Raw genomic sequence first — 22,137 nt, 5'->3', positions numbered from 1 at the left:
AGCTTTGTTTCACTTAAAGCCAGGACATCCAGCTTCTTCTCATTCATAACATCCACAATCATCTCTTTCTTATCATCTGCACAACATCCACGCACATTCAGACTTCCCACTTTGACAATTTTCTTCTTCTTATTCTTTTTAGTAATCTTTACAGGAAAAGGGGTTACTAGCCCATTGTTCCCGGCATTTTAGTTGACTTTTACAACACGCATGGCTTACGGAGGAAAGATTCTTATTCCACTTCCCCATGGATATAAAAGGAAAATTAATAAGACCAAGAACTATTAAGATAAAATCAAAGAAAACTCAGATGAGTGTGTATAAATAAATGTGTACATGTATGTGTAGTGTGACCTAAGTGTAAGTAGAAGTAGCAAGACATGCCTGTAATCTTGCATATTTATGAGACAGACAAAAGACATCAGCAATCCTACCATCATGTAAAACAATCACAGGCTTCGTTTTACACTCACTTGGCAGTACTTACCAGTACTAATTTCTCTAACCTTATACTTATTGCCAGAGATATGTTCTACAACTCAATAAGGGCCAACAAACTTTTGATCGAGCTTAGGCATTTCGGATGTTTTGTTGAAATTTGTCAGCATTACTCTTGAACCTACTTTAACTTTTGATGGCTTAGCACGGCTATTAGTTACTCTAGTAAATTCTGCTGTTGATTTATGAAGTGTTTCACGGATTCTTCTAAAAACACTCTGAGCTATGCTGGTACGAGTTGCTATGAAATCATCAGGGTTGTAATTGGGTTTCGGGGTGGAATATAACAACTCGTAGGGTAAACGCTTGTCTACACCATACAATGCATAATGTGGAGTATCACCTATAGAAACATTGTAAGCAGAATTTATGGCACATTGAACATCTGGTATGACTTCATCCCAAGTTTCACTACTGGGGTTGATAGTGGCTCTCAAAACATCAAGTACTTTCTTATTGGTTCGTTCAGCTAACCCATTGCTGGCAGGATGATGAGGAACAATGGTGGATTTAGAGATCTTGTACAAAGTACACAAATTTTCAAGAATCTCATTACAGAATTCACCTCCATTATCTGTCACTAAGGACTTAGGGGTGGTATGCCTGCAGATAATGCGTTATTTAAACGCTTTAGCTACTGTCTCGGCAGTCTTATCTTCAATAGGAACTAACTCACAATATCTGGTGAAATGGTCTACCATAACACACAGATGTTTGTTGCCTTGGAGGGAACATTTAAAATTGGTTAACAAATCAAGGGCAACTCTTTCCCATGGTTCACTAGTGGTTGGGTACACTTGGATTGGATTAGGACCATTGACATTTCCTTTATGTTGCATACAAACACTACATTTCTTAACATACTCTGAAATGTCAGTTGCCATACTTGGCCAAAAGTACTTCATTCTGGCTTGTTTCACAGAACGCTCCATACCAGGGTGTGCAACACCTGATGCATCATGAACTAGCTGTAGAGCTATGTTCACTAGTGACTGTGGAATTACTAACTGGTACACTCTTCTACTTGGTGTACCCAATTCGGCTGTTCGATACAGTAATTCTTGGCTCATTACAAAGTCACTGATGGGTGCCGGTGGCTTCACAGTAAGAATAAGATCTTCCTGGAGCAGGAATCGAATCACACCAGACCACATGGGATCTGTTCTTTGTGCATTCTTTACATCCTCTGCAGTAAATGGAGGATCTGCAGTAACTACACTAACGTGTCGCGATAAAGCATCTGCGACTACGTTTGACTTGCCAGGTAAATGTTCAAAAGTGGGATTGAACTCTTGGATAGTCAAGGTCCATCTGGCTAACCTTCCAGTAGGTTGTTTGTTCTGGAATAAAGGTATCAGTGATGCATGGTCTGTCAAGACATGAACAGGGTACTGGTAAATAATGTCTCCGAAGTGTTTCAAAGACCATACTACAGTGGACCCCCGCATAGCAATATTAATCCGTGCAAGAGAGCTCATTGTTATGCGAAATTATCGTTATGCGAATGAATTTTCCCCATAAGAAATAATGGAAATCAAATTAATCCGTGCAAGACACCCAAAAGTATGAAACAAAAATTTTACCACATGAAATATACATTTTCCTACACACAAAGAGAAGGATACATGCACAATAGTAGAGTAGTACATGCACAATATATATTGTGCATGTACTACTCTACTAAATGAAGAATAAATGACACTTACCTTTATTGAAGATGCAGCAATGACTGATGAGACAGTGTCCTGGGAGTGCCTTATCCTCCTGAGTACTGTAGGTCCTGTTTGGCATTTTCTTCCAGAACAGGCCTTATCACACTGTGTATGCCACTACGATTCTTAAATCTCTCAAACCAACCTTTGCTGGCTTTAAATTCACCAATATGAGCACTAGTTCCAGGCATTTTTCCCTGTTCACCTGGGTGTTAGTCGACTGGTGTGGGTTGCGTCCTGGGAGACAAGATTAAGGACCCCAATGGAAATAAGTTAGACAGTCTTCGATGACACTGACTTTTTTAGGTTATCCTGGGTGGCAAATCCTCTGGGGTTAATTGTTTCTTGATATTATCAATAAGCCACACCAACAACGGTGCTACAGCAGCAGCAGCAGCTGACAGTGCTACAGCAGCAGCAGCTGACAGTGCTACAGCAGCAGCAGACGATGCTACAGCAGCAGCAGACGGTACTACAGCAGCAGCAGACGGTACTACAGCAGCAGCAGACGGTACTACAGCAGCAGCAGCTGATGGTGGTACAACAGCAGCAGCAGCTGACAGTGCTACAGCAGCAGCAGACGATGCTACAGCAGCAGCAGACGGTACTACAGCAGCAGCAGACGGTACTACAGCAGCAGCAGCAGCAGCTGACGGTGGTACAACAGCAGCAGCAGCTAACAGTGCTACAGCAGCAGCAGACGATGCTACAGCAGCAGCAGACGATGCTACAGCAGCAGCAGACGATGCTACAGCAGCAGCAGACGATGCTACAGCAGCAGCAGACGGTACTACAGCAGCAGCAGACGGTACTACAGCAGCAGCAGACAGTACTACAGCAGCAGCAGACGGTACTACAGCAGCAGCAGACGGTACTACAGCAGCAGCAGCAGCTGACGGTGGTACAACAGCAGCAGCAGCTGACAGTGCTACAGCAGCAGCAGATGATGCTACAGCAGCAGCAGATGATGCTACAGCAGCAGCAGACGGTACTACAGCAGCAGCAGCAGCTGACGGTGGTACAGCAGCAGCAGCAGCAGCTGACGGTGCTACAGCAGCAGCAGCAGCTGACAGTGCAGCAGCAGTAGCAGCTGACGGTGGTACAGCAGCAGCAGCAACAGCTGTACCACCAATAGTAGCGATGGTTGATTGGGGTTTATTATACAACCTGGCCAGCTCGGAGACACGCACTCCACTTTCATACTTATCAGTGATCTTTTTCTTCATCTCTATAGTAATTCTCACCCTTATTGCTGTAGGGTTGGCACTAGAAGCTTTCTTGGGGCCCATGGTCACTTATTTTGCAGATAAAATCACCAAAAATACTGTAATGATACGAAATGTTCCGATTGTATGCTTGGATGTTACCGCGGAGGCTGGCTGGTAAACAATGCCACCGGCGGAACATGTGAGCGTGGCTCAGGCCGCACATAGATGTGTCTCAGACAAACAGCGTTGAGCGGGTTTTTTAGCGGTATGCGAGGCAAAATCTTGGCGATAAAATGTAGCGGTATGCGGATTTAACGTTATGTAAGGCCAACGGTATGCGGGGGTCCACTGTATTGCTAAAGCTTCTTGCTCTGTTACTGTATAATTATGTTCAGCCTTCGTAAGGACTCTACTAGCAAATGCAACTGCGTTGTACTTGCCATCAGTCTTCTGAGCTAGTACGGCACCTATGCCAATTGAACTAGCATCAGTTGTGAGATAGAAGGGCTTAGAAAAATCTGGTAATTTCAAAATGGGAGCGGACGTTAGCTTTTAGTGTCTGGAATGCTCTTTCTTGATGGAAGGTCCAAACAAAAGGAGCATGTTTCTTAAGCAATTCAGTTAGAGGAGCTGCTATTGAAGAAAAATTAGCAATGAAAGATCTGTAGAAACCTGCTAGACCCACAAAGGATCTTACAGCATCAGCAGTTTTGGGGGATGGAAAATTTAGTACTGCCGTTACTTTACTTTGATCAGTCATAACTCCTCTAGGAGTGACAACGTGACCAAGAAACTTAATTTCTGATCTGAAAAATTGACATTTAGACAGTTTGATCTTCAAATTGGCTTCTTCAAGCTTACCAAGTACTATATCAAGTCTTTTCAGGTGTGTATCCACATCTTCGGACATGACGATTACGTCATCTAAGTATACCATAAGTGCTTTACCTATAAGACCTCTAAAGATATTGGTCACGAGTCTAGAGAATGTGATAGGAGAGGATCGTAATCCAAAAGCCATTCGAAGGAAGTGATAATGGCCTGTGGGAGTGGAGAATGCTGTTAACTCTTGGCTGTCTTCGTGAAGAGGGACTTGCCAAAACCCTTGTAACAAGTCCAGGGTCGAGAAGACTTTGTTATCTCCGATATTGCGTAAAAGATCACCTAGTACAGGAAGTGGGAAACGATCTGGAATAGTTTTCGCATTTAACTTCCTAAAGTCAATCACCGGGCGCCACGTACCGTCCTTCTTAGGCACTAGGATTAAGGGCGCATTCCAGGGTGAATTACTATGTGCAATAACTCCATCATCGTGCATTTGATTGATCAGTTCTTCTGCGACAGGAACTTGGGAATGAGGCATTCTGTACGCAGGTATATAGATAGGTCTAGTACCAGGTTCAAGTGGAATACGCTGGGACAATAAGTTCGTTATACCCATCTTCTCACCTGGTAAGGCAATGGCTCAACAACGTTTGTTCAACAGCGTCAACAAGAGCTTGACTTCGTCTGGGAAGTCAGTGGGAGCTAAGTCTTTCTCCTCAACTGGTGGAATGGATTGATCCAGTGGAGTGGATGAGGTCTCCCCTGTTGAAATAGCACCGACCCACTGGTCAGGTGGCACGTCATCCTGTACTTGAACAGGGTAAGGATAGTGAACTAGGTCAACGAGATTGGTATTTGCTCTGAGACAAACACTGACCCGAAGTGTTAGCAAGGAATAAATGGATCTTACTGTCTCTTACAACATGTAAGGAAGGTTCACCAAATAAACCCTTGACCTTGCAGGAATCACTGTCAACTAGGACATTATCACCATCTGGAACATTAGGAACAACAACAGACACTCTAGTGAGATCACTAGCCGCAACAGAGACGTCTTTCTGCAGACGGCATGTGACATCAACAAGAGATGGCATTACTAGTTTCAAGTAATCGTTTTCCAACAAGGCATCCCCTGTGGAGAAACTACTACTTGGACTAGCAGTCATTGCAGGGATAGGCTATGCACTCAAGGCAGTCTGAGTGTCCTCAGACACTTGAGGCAATACACTATCTTGCATGTCTGAAGGTGTAGGTGGAACACAAATGGGAGTGACAGAGTTACCAGTGCCTGACTGCTTGGGTACGCTGCTGGAGAATGCATTGGCTTGTAAGGATTTAATCCGTACATCATACTCTGCGGCAGTATGGCAGATTTCTGATCCAAGCTGATAACCCCAAAATGGAACGACCAAGTCGTCAATTTGGGCATGCCATCGGTAAGGGTCGAGCACAATGTGTAAGTCTCGCATGGAAGCAAATCCCAGTAGAAGGTCACCAGGGAAAGTAATCTGGTCGACAACAAGAAAAGCAGCAGTAAAGTCTCTACCTTGGATAGTAAAGGTGAGCGAAGTCTGTCCTCGGACACGCAGGAGGGAACCAGCTACTCCACTAAGGGAGGTTACAGTAGTTGGTTCAACGAGGAGGACACGGCGTAACTGCTTCTCTTTAAACAAGCTAGACCTGATGATATTAACTTGCGCACCAGAGTCCATGAACACATGAACAGGTGCATTATGGATAGAAGCTTGTACCAAAGGACCTATCGTTTCGTTAGGAGTTATGTGCAAACAGAAAGGTGGGTTGTCATCGGAGAAGGCATTTTCTACTTCATCCCCAAATTCCTCTACGTCAGAGACGTGTGAAGCAACCTCAGCAGCAGGGTTGTCATTCTCAAGGCTGGCTAAGGCTTTATAGGAATTTTGAACTGGGATGGTGTACTCTATCACCTACTGTCACGACTGGACGAGTAGACTGGGGTGCTCGGATTCCCCCGAATTGGAAGAATGAGCCTGGTTCTGGTTAGTTTGAGAACCACGACGTCTGTTTCCTCTCCTGGCTCTGCGGTTGGAACGGCCACGGAAAGATCTAGAGTACTGCAGGTTGTAGAGAGCAACAAACTGGCCATATCCCACTGAGGCAGGGTGACCCAAAAAGATAAACAAAAGTTGCTCTTTTTAACTATAGTAATGTATACAGAAGGGGTTACTAGCCCCTTGCTCCTGGCATTTTAGTCGCCTCTTACGACACACATGGCTTACGGAGGAAGAATTCTGTTCCAGTTCCCCATGGAGATAAGAACCAGTAAGAAAATAGAAGAAAACCCAGAGGGGTGTGTATATACAGTGGACCCTTGAATTTTTTTATCCCTTTTCTGTTTGTAAAACTATTTTTTTTGTTTTTTTAACAAGTTGGCCGTCTCCCACCGAGGCAGGGTGATCCAAAAAGAAAAAATTCCGAAAAAGAAAATACTTTCATCGTCATTCAACACTTTCGCCTCACTCATACATAATCACTGTTTTTGCAGAGGTGCCCAGAACACAACAGTTTAGATGCATATACGTATAAAGATACACAACATATCCCTCCAAACTGCCAATATCCCATACCCCTCCTTTACAGTGAAGGCATTGTACTTCCCATTTCCAGTGCTCAAGTCCAGCTATATAAAAATAACCGGTTTTCCTGAATCCCTTTACTAAACATTATCCTGCTCACACTCCGACAGCTTGTCACGTCCCAAATACTATAGTTATTCTCCATAAAATGTATTTTTTGTCAATATTTCCCATAAGAAATAATGTAAATTCAATTACTCCATTCCAGACACCCAAAAATATTAACAAAAAATATTTTAAAGAGAATAACTATAGTTTTACATTCAGAAAAGGCATGATGAAATTCGAGAGTCCACTGATATGTATATATATGCTTGTACGTGTATGTGTAGTGTGACCAAAGTGTAAGTAGAAGTAGTTTATGAGCCAGTAAAAAAGACACCAGCAGTCTCACCATCATGTAAAACAATTATGGGCTTCCGTTTTACACTTGCTTTGCAAGACGGTAGTGCCTCCCTGGGCTACTGTCTACCAACCTACTATCTAGGTTACTATATTTTGTACGCTTATTCTTCTACCATATCCATATCTTCATTATGTTGTCATTCAGTTTTAGCTGCATATTTCTTATTACCAGCAAACTCTATTACATCTTTAAATTTATTTTAGAAATGGTGTTAGGGTTTTAATTTGTCAGGAAACAAGAAAGTATCTCATGGTATGAGACCTTGTCACATTTTCTCATCCTTAGATTATAAGAATGCTTTGACACTTGTGGGTATTGTTCTGTTCCTTAGTAAATTGTACAGTTTTAAGTTAAAAATTATAGTGTGACTGATGTGAATTTCTATGATTTTATTGAGATTAATTATCATGTTATGCAAAAATAATTTTTGTGCAGAACCCTTAAAATATGTATGTTATATTTGCAGAGTGTTGGAACAGTTGGGAGGGAAGCAGTGGGTGATGCAGCACCTCACACATGCTGATCCTAATGTGCGTTATGAGGCCCTCTTAGCTGTACAGAAGCTTATGGTTCATAATTGGTAAGTAAATTGAATGTAAAATTTCCAGATATTTGCAGATTACTCTTTCAGTATTTCTACATTTTGGTATTTTATTAAGCATTTGTTTTATACAAAAACATGTCATTGAAAACCTTCGCACACACCAACGTCTGTATAGTCTCATACATATTCCCATACACTAAAAAACGACTGTGAAAAAATAGTGACCTTCCAAGTGCTTTTGTGATACCTCATATTATCAAGGACCTTACATTATCACAGATCCTTGATAATGTGGGAAATCATGAAAGCACTTGAGAGTTCACTATTTTTTCACAGTGGTTGTTTTGCATATTGTGATATCTGTTTATTGTGATCTTATTGATATTCCCATACACATATGAAGAGATTTAGGATAAACCAGTTATCTAAACTTGAGTCCTGGAGATGGGAAGCATAGTTCCTGCACTCTGGATGAGTGAGGGCCATCTCAACTGTGATGTCTCCACACCTCTTGCATGACAGTAATTAAATGAGTGATGGTGATTGTATTTTCTCATTTTTTGGTCACAGTACCTTGTGGGAAACAGCTAGTGTATAAAAACAAAATTCCATTAAGAGATAACAGTGTTATGCAAAAACTTTGTCACTGTTTCCTCTCCTGCACAGTAACATAGTCTTTCATTGCATGACTTTACCACATTATTCATCAAATGCAGTCCAAAGTTTTCTCAATGTGAGATACTCTGTTAACCCTTTCAGGGTCCGTCCCGTAGATCAACGGCTTTACATTGAGTGTCCAAACCGTAGATCTACGCCAAAATTCTAGCGCCGTCAAATTTAGCGCGAAAACGCTCATAGGCCTACATGTGAGAGAACGGGTCTGCGTGGTGGGTGTGCGCCATAAACAAAAAATCTAGGCGCCCGCATAGCATTGTGGGAACGCCGGCTCAGTTACCCTTGTTCACCATGCCTTGTCGCAAGTCAGCTCTCACTCCCCGGAAAATTGGGACTCTCCTCTTCCTATCTGATAGTTCTGACACTGATGGAAGTGGAAATGAAGACGAATTCTACGGCTTTGATCAGTTAGTGACCGAAAAGAATGACCAGGATATCGATAATAGTGCAGAAAACCCTGACGATCCTCAACCTTCTACCTCTGGTGTGGGCACTCGTGACTCACGGTCGGTTGTTCCTCATCGCAAGAGAAAACTAATATTTTCGCGTGGCCAGGCCTCTGACTTCAGTAATGATGATAGTGACGTGGACTGTGATTTTATTGCGCTCGATGATCAATCGAGTAGGGATAGTGAGGAATCATATTCACCAGTGAAGCGTCGGTATGTTCGCCGCCGCATGCGCTCGGGTAGTGTACCCTATGCTGTGCCCAGGGGACGGAGTACATCCCGGAGTACATCCCGTGGCCCAACACCAGTTTTAGGTAGTGATAGTGAGGATGATGTGGCTACACTTGGCATGGATAGACCACAGGCATCAGTGGATGGTGTTAGTGGTGATGGTAGTGGCACCGCCATGCGTGACTCACCAGGCCACGCTGGGACCCACGCTGCTGACTTGTCAGTTCAAGGACAAAGCGGAGCGCCAGCCACCAGCCCACCACAACCACAACCACCCGCACAACCAGCCTATGATGTCCAGTATCCACCAGCAAACCGTATGTGGGATTGGCAGCAAAATCCCAATTTTGTTCCCAAGCCTCACCACTTTGATGATTCTCAAAGTGGAATTCTACTTACTTGTCCCCTTGGAACCATGGCCAATGAACTGGAATTCTTTGAATTATTCTTTGACCAGCCATTGATGGAAATTATTGTCAGGGAAAGTAATAAGTATTTTGAGTACACCATGGCAAATACGATCTTATCACCACAGTCAAGACTACACAGGTGGAAAGAGACGACTGTTGCAGAAATGTATTTGCTTTTTGCAACAATAATGCTTATGCCTCACGTCTATAAGCATAATATAAAAGCATACTGGTCCACAGATCGGCTAATTTCTACCCCGGTCTTCAGTGAAATCATACCAGTGAACAGGTTTATCTTACTCTTACGTATGTTGCACTTCTCTGACAAAACCAGGCCTGACAGAAGTGACAGGTTATACAAGATTAGAAATGTTTTCATGTATCTCAAACAAAAGTTCAGCATATACTTTTATCCATTCAAGAATCTTGTAATTGACGAGTCTTTGATTTTGTTCAAAGGTAGACTGTCATTCAAGCAATATGTACCGAGCAAGAGGAAACGCTTTGGTATAAAACTGTTTGTACTCTGTGATTGTGACAGTGGCCTGGTGTTGGATATTGTTGTATACACGGGTAGTAAAACATTGAAAGATACCAAGATGTTATTGGGTATCTCAGGTGACGTAGTGAGAAACATGATGGCACCTTATCTTGGTAAGGGGCATACATTATATACCGATAACTGGTACACAAGCCCATTACTCGGTGATTTCATGCGAGTGAACAAGACAGATGTGTGTGGCACAGTGCGTTCTAATCGTAAACATATGCCCATGCTCAACGCAGGTGCTCGTGGTGATGACGTGCAGGTGTTTACTGCCAATGACATCATGGCATTACGGTGGCATGACAAACAAGATGTCACACTGTTGACAACCATTCACCGTAATGAAATGCAAGACAGTGGCAAAGTTGATCAAGTGACTAATGAACGTATTCGAAAACCAGTGACAGTGATTGATTATACACAAAACATGCGCTTGGTTGACAAATGTGACATGCAGATTAGTTTTGTTGACTGTGTTCGTAAGAGTTACAAGTGGTACATGAAACTTTTCTTCCATCTCATGGACATTTCAATGCTCAATGCATATAATATGTACCAAATAAAGACTGGCAACAGACCACCGTATGGTGAATTTTGTTTGTCTGTTGTCAGACAACTCATAATGAAGTACCAGGTAACAACACCTGCTATACAACACGGTCCTCGAATTCCTCAGGATATACCCAAGCGTTTGAGGAGGGAAGGTGATCATTTCATAATACAACTTCCTTCAACTCAGAAGAAATTTGCTCAGAAGAGATGCATCGTCTGTGCACAAACAAAAAGCGGCAACAAAGACGCAAAGACACTCGGTTTATGTGTGAGGAATGTAAGGTGCCTCTGTGCATGGTGCCTTGTTTCAAGGAGTTCCACAAGCTCCAGCAGTTCTAAAACCATGTCCAGTGATTGTAAATATGTAAATATATGATAGAACATTAGTATTATACAAGATTTGTGCATGTTTATTGTAATAAACAACAGTGGTAAACAATAATATGATAATAACTTTAGTGCGGTTATTGTGTTCAATACAGTCAGTTTATATATATACATTATATACAATATTGGTCTCTCAGGCCCCAAATGTTAGTAGGAATAGAAAAAAATTGGAAAAGAAAAGAAAAAATGTAAAAACCGCAAAATAATGTAATGCGCGTATGTGGAATTCGTCGATGTTGCCGCCACCACATCATTTTCGACAAACTTCTTGGCACTGTATCTTGGTAAGTACTGATCAGAATTTTTTTTTTGTCTTATTACCTTCACAAAAATATGCTCTTTAATTCTGTAAGAAAAAATAATTTTTTTTTTTTTTTCAAAATTTCTTGGACACTGGAGCACCACTTCAGATTTTGGCCTTGGACCCTGAAGGGGTTAAAGAGCATTGAAATGCACAAATAACTTGCACATAGGAGACTGAAAGTTTTGTCTCCTAGACACAGAATTGTGCCTTTTTTATTCTTTAAAAAGCAGTTAAAATATGGAACATTCAAATTTTGCATGTCTCACCTGGAAACTTCACAAAGTCAGTTGCATCAGATATCACAACTTGCCGTCCTCCCATCCAGTCAGCAGTCTCATTTTCATGAAAGGAATAAATACTTTACAACTAGTGAATGTATTTATGCATTTCCCTCATTTCTGATCCACCCTCAAATTATGCATCTCTTATAGTATGTGTATGTATTTATGTACATTCATTATAGAATGTTTTGAATACTGTATGTAAATTGACAAACACGGAATCTTTCATATCCTGGCGCCAGCAACCCTGTACTTGCATGTCCTGGTGCTAGTACCGCTGTACCTGCATGTCCTGTAGCTAGTACCCCTGTACTTGCATGTCTTGGTGCCAGTACCTATGTGCTTGCATGTCCTAGTGCCAGTACGCCTATACTTGCATGTCCTGGTGCCAGTACCCCTGTACTTGCATGTCCTGGTGCTAGTACCCCTGTACTTGCATGTCCTGGTGGTAGTACCCCTGTACCTGCATGTCCTCGAGCTAGTACCCCTGTACTTGCATGTCTTGGTGCCAGTACCCATGTACCTACATGTCCTGGTGCCAGTACCCCTGTATTTGCATGTCCTAGTGCCAGTACCCTGTACTTGCATGTCCTGGTGCCAGTACCCTTGTATTTGCATGTCCTGGTGCCAGTACCCCTGTACTTGCATGTCCTGGTGCCAGTACCCTTGTATTTGCATGTCCTGGTGCCAGTACCCCTGTACTTGCATGTCCTGGTGCCAGTACTTTGTACTTGCATGTCCTGGTGTCAATAACCCAGTACTTGCATGTCCTGGTGCCAGTAGCTAGGCACTCACATGTACTGTATACCAGTACCCAGACACTTGTATGTACTGAATGATGACAGAGCACTTGTGTGTACTGGATGCCAGCAACCAGGCACTTGCATACTGAATGCCAGTAACAAGGCACTTACAGGTACTGAATGCCAGTAACCAGCCACTTGCAGGTACTGAATGCCAGTAGCCAGGCACTTGCAGGTACTGAATGCAAGTAACCAGCCACTTGCAGGTACTGAATGCCAGTAACCAGGCACTTGCAGGTACTGAATGCCAGTAACCAGGCACTTGCAGGTACTGAATGCCAGTAACCAGGCACTTGCAGGTACTGGATGCCAGAAACCAGCCATTTGCAGGTACTGAATGCCAGTAACCAACCACTTGCAGGTACTGGATGCCAGTAATGAGGCACTTGCAGGTACTGAATGCCAGTAATGAGGCACTTGCAGGTACTGAATGCCAGTAACCAGCCACTTGCAGGTACTGGATGCCAGAAACCAGCCACTTGCAGGTACTGGAAGCCAGTAACCAACCACTTACAGGTACTGGATGCCACTAACCAGCCACTTGCAGGTACTGGATGCCACTAACCAGCCACTTGCAGGTACTGGATGCCAGTAACCAGCCACTTGCAGGTACTGGATGCCAGTAACCAGCCACTTGCAGGTACTGGATGCCAGTAACCAGCCACTTGCAGGTACTGGATACCAGTAACCAGCCACTTGCAGGTACTGGATGCCAGTAACCAACCACTTGCAGGTACTGGATGCCAGTAACCAGCCACTTGCAGGTACTGGATGCCAGTAACCAGCCACTTGAAGGTACTGGATGCCAGTAACCAGCCACTTGAAGGTACTGGATGCCAGTAACCAGCCACTTGCAGGTACTGGATGCCAGTAACCAGCCACTTGCAGGTACTGGATGCCAGTAACCAGTAACTTGCAAGTACTGAATGCCAGCAACCAGGCACTTGCAGGTACTGAATGCCAGCAACCAAGCACTTGCAGGTACTGAATGCCAGTAACCAGGCACTTGCAGGTACTGAATGCCAGTAACCAGGCACTTGCAGGTACTGAATGCCAGTAACCAGGCACTTGTAGGTACTGAATGCCAGTAACCAGGCACTTGCAGGTACTGAATGCCAGTAACCAGGCACTTGCAGATACTGAATGCCAGTAACCAGCCACTTGCAGGTACTGGATGCCAGTAACCAGTCACTTGCAGGTACTGAATGCCAGTAACCAGGCACTTGCAGGTACTGAATGCCAGTAACCAGGCACTTGCAGGTACTGAATGCCAGTAACCAGGCACTTGCAGATACTGAATGCCAGTAACCAGGCACTTGCAGGTACTGAATGCCAGTAACCAGCCACTTGCAGGTACTGAATGTCAGTAACCAGGCACTTGCAGGTACTGAATGCCAGTAACCAGGCACTTGCAGGTACTGGATGCCAGTAACCGGCCACTTACAGGTACTGAATGCCAGTAACCAGCCACTTGCAGGTACTGGATGCCAGTAACTAGCCACTTGCAGGTACTTGATGCCAGTAACCGGCCACTTGCAGGTACTGGATGCCAGTAACCAGCCACTTGCAGGTACTGGATGCCAGTAACCAGCCACTTGCAGGTACTGAATGCCAGTAACCAACCACTTTCAGGTACTGGATGCCAGTAACCAGCCACTTTCAGGTACTGGATGCCAGTAACCAGCCACTTGCAGGTACTGGATGCCAGTAACTAGCCACTTGCAGGTACTGAATGCCAGTAACCAGGCACTTGCAGGTACTGAATGCCAGTAACTAGCCACTTGCAGGTACTGGATGCCAGTAACCAGCCAGTTGCAGGTACTGAATGCCAGTAATCAGCAACTTGCAGGTACTGGATGCCAGTAACCAGCCACTTGCAGGTACTGAATGCTAGTAACCAGCCACTTGCAGGTACTGGATGTCAGTAACCTGGCACTTGCAGGTACTGGATGCCAGTAACCAACAACTCGCAGGTACTGAATGCCAGTAACCAGGCACTTGCAGGTACTGAATGACAGTAACCAGGCACTTTCAGGTACTGAATGCCAGTAACCAGGCACTTGCAGGTACTGAATGTCAGTAACCAACAACTTGCAGGTACTGAATGTCAGTAACCAGGCACTTGCAGGTACTGAATGTCAGTAACCAGGCACTTGCAGGTACTGGATGCCAGTAACTGCCACTTGCAGGTACTGGATGCCAATAACCAGCCACTTGCAGGTACTGGATGCCAGTAACTAGCCAATTGCAGGTACTGAATGCTAGTAACCAGGCACTTGCAGGTACTGAATGCCAGTAACCAGCCACTTGCAGGTACTGGATGCCAGTAACCAGCCACTTGCAGGTACTGGATGCCAGTAACCAGCCACTTGCAGGTAATGAATGCCACTAACCAGTCACTTGCAGGTACTGAATGCCAGCAACCAGGCACATGCAGGCACTGAATGCCAGCAACCAAGCACTTGCAGGTACTGAATGCCAGTAACCAGGCATTTGCAGGTACTGGATGCCAGTAACCAGCCAATTGCAGGTATTGGATGCCAGTAACCAGCCACTTGCTTGTATAAATGAATTAGACAATCATTTATCAATTCTAAAGAATAGTATGCAACACTAATTAAGCAAACATGATTTCTAGATTGTAGGTAAGTTGTGTGTGTGTGTGTGTGTGTATATATATATATATATATATATATATATATATATATATATATATATATATATATATATATATATATATATATATATATATATATATATATATATATATATATATATATATATTTATGTGTATATACAGGAGGGCCCCACTTATACGGCAGGTTAGGTTCCAGGCTACCGCCGTAAAGCGGAAACCGCCGTAAAGTGGAACACCCTTTTTTTCCACTTATAAATGCATACAAACACTAGATAACAAGTTTACACTAACATATATTAAGTTAGCAATAGAACCAGGCATCAAAAAAAACAATAAAAAAGTACAATACACACATAGTGCACTCATTACTTACCTTAAAATATTTATAGTCTTAATCTAGGGTGAGACAAGCAGTATTTATTGTACGAAATCAAGTGTGGTATATGTATGGTACCTTACCAGGCCACCCCACCCACACATAGCATCAGAGCTACCACTCATTACTTACAGGGTGAGATGAGTAGTATTTATTGTAAAAATCAAGTGTGGTATGTATGGTAGTCACCCTACCACCAGGCACACATATATTCTATGATATTTAAGCATCCCAGAGCGATAAAATGTATATACAGTTCACTCATTACTTACCTTAAAATATTTGTAGTCTTAATGTAGGGTCAGGAGTAAGTAAATGAGATAAAACGAATAAATGAGAGAGAGAAAGAATGAGTACATGAGAGGGGACAGGCGCAGAGTTATGTAAACAAACCAGGCGAACGTAAGTTTTGTAAACAAACGAAGTGTACACGTCTGGTTTGTGTACAAGTTACATTGTGTACAGGTTGTCTCTACATTGATACGGTAGAATTAATAAAGAAGAACACTCCCATTCTCATGTAACATCATTTTGAGAAGAAATGAAGCTCTGAGTGAAGGCAATGGAAATAAGTCACACTGACTTTTTTGGGTTATCCTAGGTTCTCTACACATATGTTGTTATGTATGATAATCTATGTAACTGTATTTGTGTATACCTGAATAAACTTACTTACATACATACGAAAGGAATAATTTTCTACAGTTACCCCCAGTAACACATTTTCTCTTATGTTAGATTAGAGAAAATGTTATTCTTGCCGTCACTTGTACAAGTTATGTGGCTCCCACATCTTATATTTATGTTTATTTATTCTATTGTGGGGTGTATTTATCATCTTTTTATGTTATGTATCGTGTTTATTATATAATTTTGAAAAAAAATATCATGGATGGATTAATGAAAATGTGTATATTAACGTAATATACGACATTTAATGAGACTCGGTGAGTATTGTTATTATTATTATCATTTCTAATATGGCGTCACTTGTGCAAGTCGTCTGCTACCACATCTCACATTTATGTTTATTTATTCTACTGTGGGGTGTATTTATCTTATTTATATGTTATGCATCGTGTTTATTATATAATTTTGAAAAAAATATCATGGATGGATTAATGAAAATGTGTATATTAACGTAATATACGACATTTAAATGACTCGATGATTATTATTATCATTACTAATATGACGTCTGGAGACATAAGACACTTACCAATTTTAATGTGTACCTGCATGCCAGCACAGTATGTAAGTTTATTTAGGTACAGGTATACATAAGTATAATTATCAGAGTATATATAAAATATGAAATAACTTTTAAAAACATTTGAAATTTTGGAGTTTCCAGACAAAATGGAGAGACTTAGTGCTTACTGAGCTCATGGAGAATGTAAACAAACAGGGTGGGGCACGGTGACCGTATTAGAAAGTCAGGTGGGGGGAGCCGTATAGCGAGTTTTGGTCATAATTTGAAATGTCCGTATTAGCGGAACGCCGTAAAGTGAAACGCCGTAAAGCGGGGCCTTCCTGTATATATATATATATATATATATATATATATATATATTATATATATATATCATATATATATATATGTATATATATATATACAGTGGACCCCCGCATAGCGAACGCCTTGCATAGCGAACAATCCGCATAGCGATTACGCTTTGTTCGCTAAAATTTTGCCCCGCATACCGGACAAAAAACCCGCTCAGCGAACTTCGTCCGAGACGCGTCCAATGTGCGCCTCAGCCAGCCTCACATGTGCCGCCCGCCCCATTGTTTACCAGCCAGCCTCCGCGGTAACATCCAAGCATACACTCGGAATATTTCGTATTATTAAAGTGTTTTCGGTGCTGTTTCTGGAAAATAAGTGACCATGGGCCCCAAGAAAGCTTCTAGTGCCAACCCTACACCTCAAAGGGTAAGAATTACTATTGAGATGAAGAAAGAGATCATTGATAAGTATGAAAGTGGAGTGCGTATCACCGACCTGGTCAGGTTGTACAAGAAACCCCAATCAACCATCGCTACTATTGTGGGCAAGAAAACGACAATCAAGGAAGCTGTTCTTGCCAAAGGTTTAACTGTGTTTTCGAAACAAAGATCGCAAGTGATGGAAGATGTTGAGAGACTCTTATTGATGTGGATAAATGAAAAACAGCTAGCAGGAGATAGCATCTCTCAAGCGATCATATGTGAAAAGGCTAGGAAGTTGCATGACGATTTAATTAAAAAAATGCCTGCAACTAGTGATGATGTGAGTGAATTTAAGGCCAGCAAAGGTTGGTTTGAGAGATTTAAGAAGCGTAGTGGCATCCATAGTGTGATACGGCATGGTGAGGCTGCCAGTTCGGACCACAAAGCGGCTGAAAAATATGTGCAGGAATTCAAGGAGTACATAGAAACTGAAGGACTGGAACCTGAACAAGTGTTTAATTGTGATGAAACAGGCCTGTTCTGGAAGAAAATGCCAAGCAGGACCTACATTACTCAGGAGGAAAAGGCACTCCCAGGACATAAGCCTATGAAAGACAGGCTTACTTTGTTGATGTGTGCCAATGCTACTGGTGATTGCAAAGTGAAGCCTTTATTAGTGTATCACTCTGAAACTCCCAGAGCGTTCAGGCAAAAGAATGTCCTCAAGGATAATTTGTGTGTGCTGTGGAGGGCAAACAGTAAGGCATGGGTCACTAGGGAATTTTTCTATAACTGGTTACACCATGCATTTGCCCCCAATGTGAAAAATTACCTAACTGAAAAGAAATTAGAACTTAAGTGCCTCCTGGTGTTAGACAATGCCCCTGGTCATCCTACAGACGTGGCAGAGCGACTTTATGGGGACATGAGCTTCATTAAGGTGAAGTTTTTGCCTCCTAATACCACTCCTCTCCTGCAGCCCATGGACCAGCAGGTCATTTCCAACTTCAAGAAACTGTACACAAAAGCTCTGTTTGAAAGGTGCTTTGTAATGACCTCAGAAACTCAACTGACTCTAAGAGAGTTTTGGAGAGATCACTTTAATATCCTCAATTGTGTAAACCTTATAGGTAAGGCTTGGGAGGAAGTGACTAAGAGGACCTTGAACTCTGCTTGGAAGAAACTGTGGCCAGAATGTGTAGACAAAAGGGATTTTGAAGGGTTTGAGGCTAACCCTGAGAATCCTGTGCCAGTTGAGGAATCCATTGTGGCATTGGGAAAGTCCTTGGGGTTGGAGGTTAGTGGGGAGGATGTGGAAGAGTTGGTGGAGGAGGACAATGAAGAACTAACCACTGATGAGCTGATAGATCAACTTCAAGAGCAAGAGGCCAGACCTGAGGAAACTGGTTCAGAGGAGGGGAGAGAGAAATTGAAGAAGTTGCCTACTACAAAGATAAAGGAAATCTGTGCTAAGTGGCTTGAAGTGCAAACCTTCATGGATGAAAATCACCCTCACACAGCTATTGCAAGCCGTGCTGGTGATTATTACACTGACAATGTTGTGAAACACTTTAGGCAAGTCATAAAGGAACGAGAGGTACAGGCCACTATGGACAGATATCTTGTGCGAAAGAAGTCCAGTGACTCTGAAGCTGGCCCCAGTGGCATTAAAAGAAGAAGGGAAGTAACCCCAGAAAAGGACTTACTACCTCAAGTCCTAATGGAAGGGGATTCCCCTTCTAAACACTAACACACTCTCTCCCCTCCTCCCATCCCATCAATCATCACCAGATCTTCAATAAAAGTAAGTGTCATTTAATTGTGCATGCCTTTTTCAGTTTGTGTGTATTAAAATTAACAGTTCATGTGGTAAAAAAAAATTTTTTTCATACTTTTGGGCGTCTTGCACGGATTAATTTTATTTCCATTATTTCTTATGGGGAAAATTCATTCGCATAACGATTATTTCGCATAACGATTATATATATATATATTCTTTCTTTCAACACACCGGCCGTATCCCACCGAGGCAGGGTGGCCCAAAAGGAAAAACGAAAGTTTCTCCTTTTACATTTAGTAATATATACAGGAGAAGGGGTTACTAGCCCCTTGCTCCCGGCATTTTAGTCGCCTCTTACAACACGCATGACTTACGGAGGAAGAATTCTATTCCACTTCCCCATGGAGGTAAGAGGAAATAAACAAGAACAAGAACTAGAAAGAAAATAGAAGAAAACCCAAAGGGGTGTGTATATATATGCTTGTACATGTATGTGTAGTGTGACCTAAATGCAAGTAGAAGTAGCAAGACATATGAAATCTTGCATATCCTACCATATATATATACTTGGCAGGACGGTAGTACCTACCAACCTATACCTAGGATATATATATATATATATATATATAAAGTTACTAAATGCTGTAAAGAGTTTTTAGGAGGATAGTGAGGCTCGGGTTAGGGTGTGTAGAAGAGAGGGAGACTACTTCCCGGTAAAAGTAGGTCTTAGATAGGGATGTGTAATGTCACCATGGTTGTTTAATATATTTATAGATGGGGTTGTAAAAGAAGTAAATGCTAGGGTGTTCCGGAGAGGGGTGGGATTAAATTATGGGGAATCAAATTCAAAATGGGAATTAACACAGTTACTTTTTGCTGATGATACTGTGCTTATGGGAGATTCTAAAGAAAAATTGCAAAGGTTAGTGGATGAGTTTGGGAATGTGTGTAAAGGTAGAAAGTTGAAAGTGAACATAGAAAAGAGTAAGGTGATGAGGGTATCAAATGATTTAGATAAAGAAAAATTGGATATCAAATTGGGGAGGAGGAGTATGGAAGAAGTGAATGTTTTCAGATACTTGGGAGTTGACGTGTCGGCGGATGGATTTATGAAGGATGAGGTTAATCATAGAATTGATGAGGGAAAAAAGGTGAGTGGTGCATTGAGGTATATGTGGAGTCAAAAAACGTTATCTATGGAGGCAAAGAAGGGAATGTATGAAAGTATAGTAGCACCAACACTCTTTCATGGGTGTAAAGCTTGGGTGGTAAATGCAGCAGCGAGGAGACGGTTGGAGGCAGTGGAGATGTCCTGTCTAAGGGCAATGTGTGGTGTAAATATTATGCAGAAAATAAACCATACCCCCGCGGGTATTCGGAGTGTGGAAATTAGGAAAAGGTGTGGAGTTAATAAAAGTATTAGTCAGGGCAGAAGAGGGGTTGTTGAGGTGGTTTGGTCATTTAGAGAGAATGGATCAAAGTAGAATGACATGGAAAGCATATAAATCTATAGGGGAAGGAAGGCAAGGTAGGGGTCGTCCTCAAAAGGGTTGGAGAGAGGGGGTAAAAAAGGTTTTGTGGGCAAGGGGCTTGGACTTCCAGCAAGCATGTGTGAGCATGTTAGATAGGAGTGAATGGAGACGAATGGTACTTGGGACCTGATGATCTGTTGGAGTGTGAGCAGGGTAATATTTAGTGAAGGGATTGAGGGAAACCGGTTATTTTCACATAGTCGGACTTGAGTCCTGGAAATGGGAAGTACAATGCCTGCACTTTAAAAGGAGGGGTTTGGGATATTGGCAGTTTGAGGGGATATGTTGTGTATCTTTATATGTATATGCTTCTAAACTGTTGTATTCTGAGCACCTCTTCAAAAACAGTGATTATGTGTGAGTGTGGTGAAAGTGTTGAATGATGAAAGTATTTTCTTTTTGGGGATTTTCTTTCTTTTTTGGGTCACCCTGCCTCGGTGGGAGACGGCCGACTTGTTGAAAAAAAAAAAATATATATGTATATTTATATATATATATTATTATTTTTTTTTTTTATTATCACTGGCCGATTCCCACCAAGGCAGGGTGGCCCGAAAAAGAAAAACTTTCACCATCATTCACTCCATCACTGTCTTGCCAGAAGGGTGCTTTACACTACAGTTTTTAAACTGTAACATTAACATTAACCCTTTCAGGGTCCGTCCCGTAGATCTACGGCTTTACGTTCAGGGTCCAAACCGTAGATCTACGCCATGAGCTCAGCTCACTCTGATAAACTGTGAGTTGTACATTTGGGCCTAGATATGAGAGAATACATCTATGTGGTATGTGTGCACCACATAAAACAGATCCTGCAGCACACTGTGTATAATTAGAGAAAAAAAATGAAATCATGATTTTTCGATTAAAACAGCAACTTTGCAGTGTTTTTTCGTATGTTTTTTATAGATGTATTTGCGATTTCTTGGTCTCATTTGATAGAATGGAAGACATATTACAGAAATACAGATGATTTTGATTGGTTTTAGCATTGGAAATGGCTTGAAACTGAGCTCAAAGTAGCGGAAATGTTAAATTTTTGCCGATATTCAAGAGTAAACAAACGACCTCACACATCTAATACACGTCAGCTGGTGGGTCTGATATACATTCACAAATATGGTGATGATATTTATACAATTATTACAGTATTGCATAACAGTAAATCTTCTATTTTTTGGTGTGAATAAAAATTCATTATGTGAATAAAAAATCAAAATGGAATTTATTTGTAAAGCCTCAAAACATAACTAATGAACAGAGGAAATGTTAGTTTAGTGCCAGGAATGCCTACATTGTTCATTCTGGACCCTATTTTGAAATTGGAATATTTTGAACTTTGTGTTAAATTGGCCAAATTAACAATTTCCGATCACTTTATTTTGTAGTTGAAACAGTTGACTTGGAGATTTCTTGTGCTCAGTCGATAGAATAG

The 22,137-nt window shown here is 42.0% G+C and overlaps 1 protein-coding gene across 3 annotated transcripts in view; it reads left to right on the top strand.

Moving 5' to 3' along the window:
• The window catches only part of VhaSFD (V-type proton ATPase subunit VhaSFD), a 111,373-nt gene that overhangs the window by 71,093 nt on the left and 18,143 nt on the right, over nt 1–22,137 (top strand). For all 3 annotated transcript variants that reach the window (XM_070103642.1, XM_070103643.1, XM_070103641.1), the window contains one exon: nt 7,731–7,844. In XM_070103642.1, coding sequence (XP_069959743.1) covers nt 7,731–7,844 — 114 coding nt within the window. The remainder of the gene's footprint in view (nt 1–7,730; nt 7,845–22,137) is intronic.

Source organism: Cherax quadricarinatus, chromosome 86 (genome assembly GCF_038502225.1).
Source record: "Cherax quadricarinatus isolate ZL_2023a chromosome 86, ASM3850222v1, whole genome shotgun sequence".
NCBI classification, from domain to species: domain Eukaryota; kingdom Metazoa; phylum Arthropoda; class Malacostraca; order Decapoda; family Parastacidae; genus Cherax; species Cherax quadricarinatus.
The sequence above is the reverse complement of the archived record's forward strand: the minus strand, read 5'-3'. Positions and strand labels throughout refer to the sequence as shown.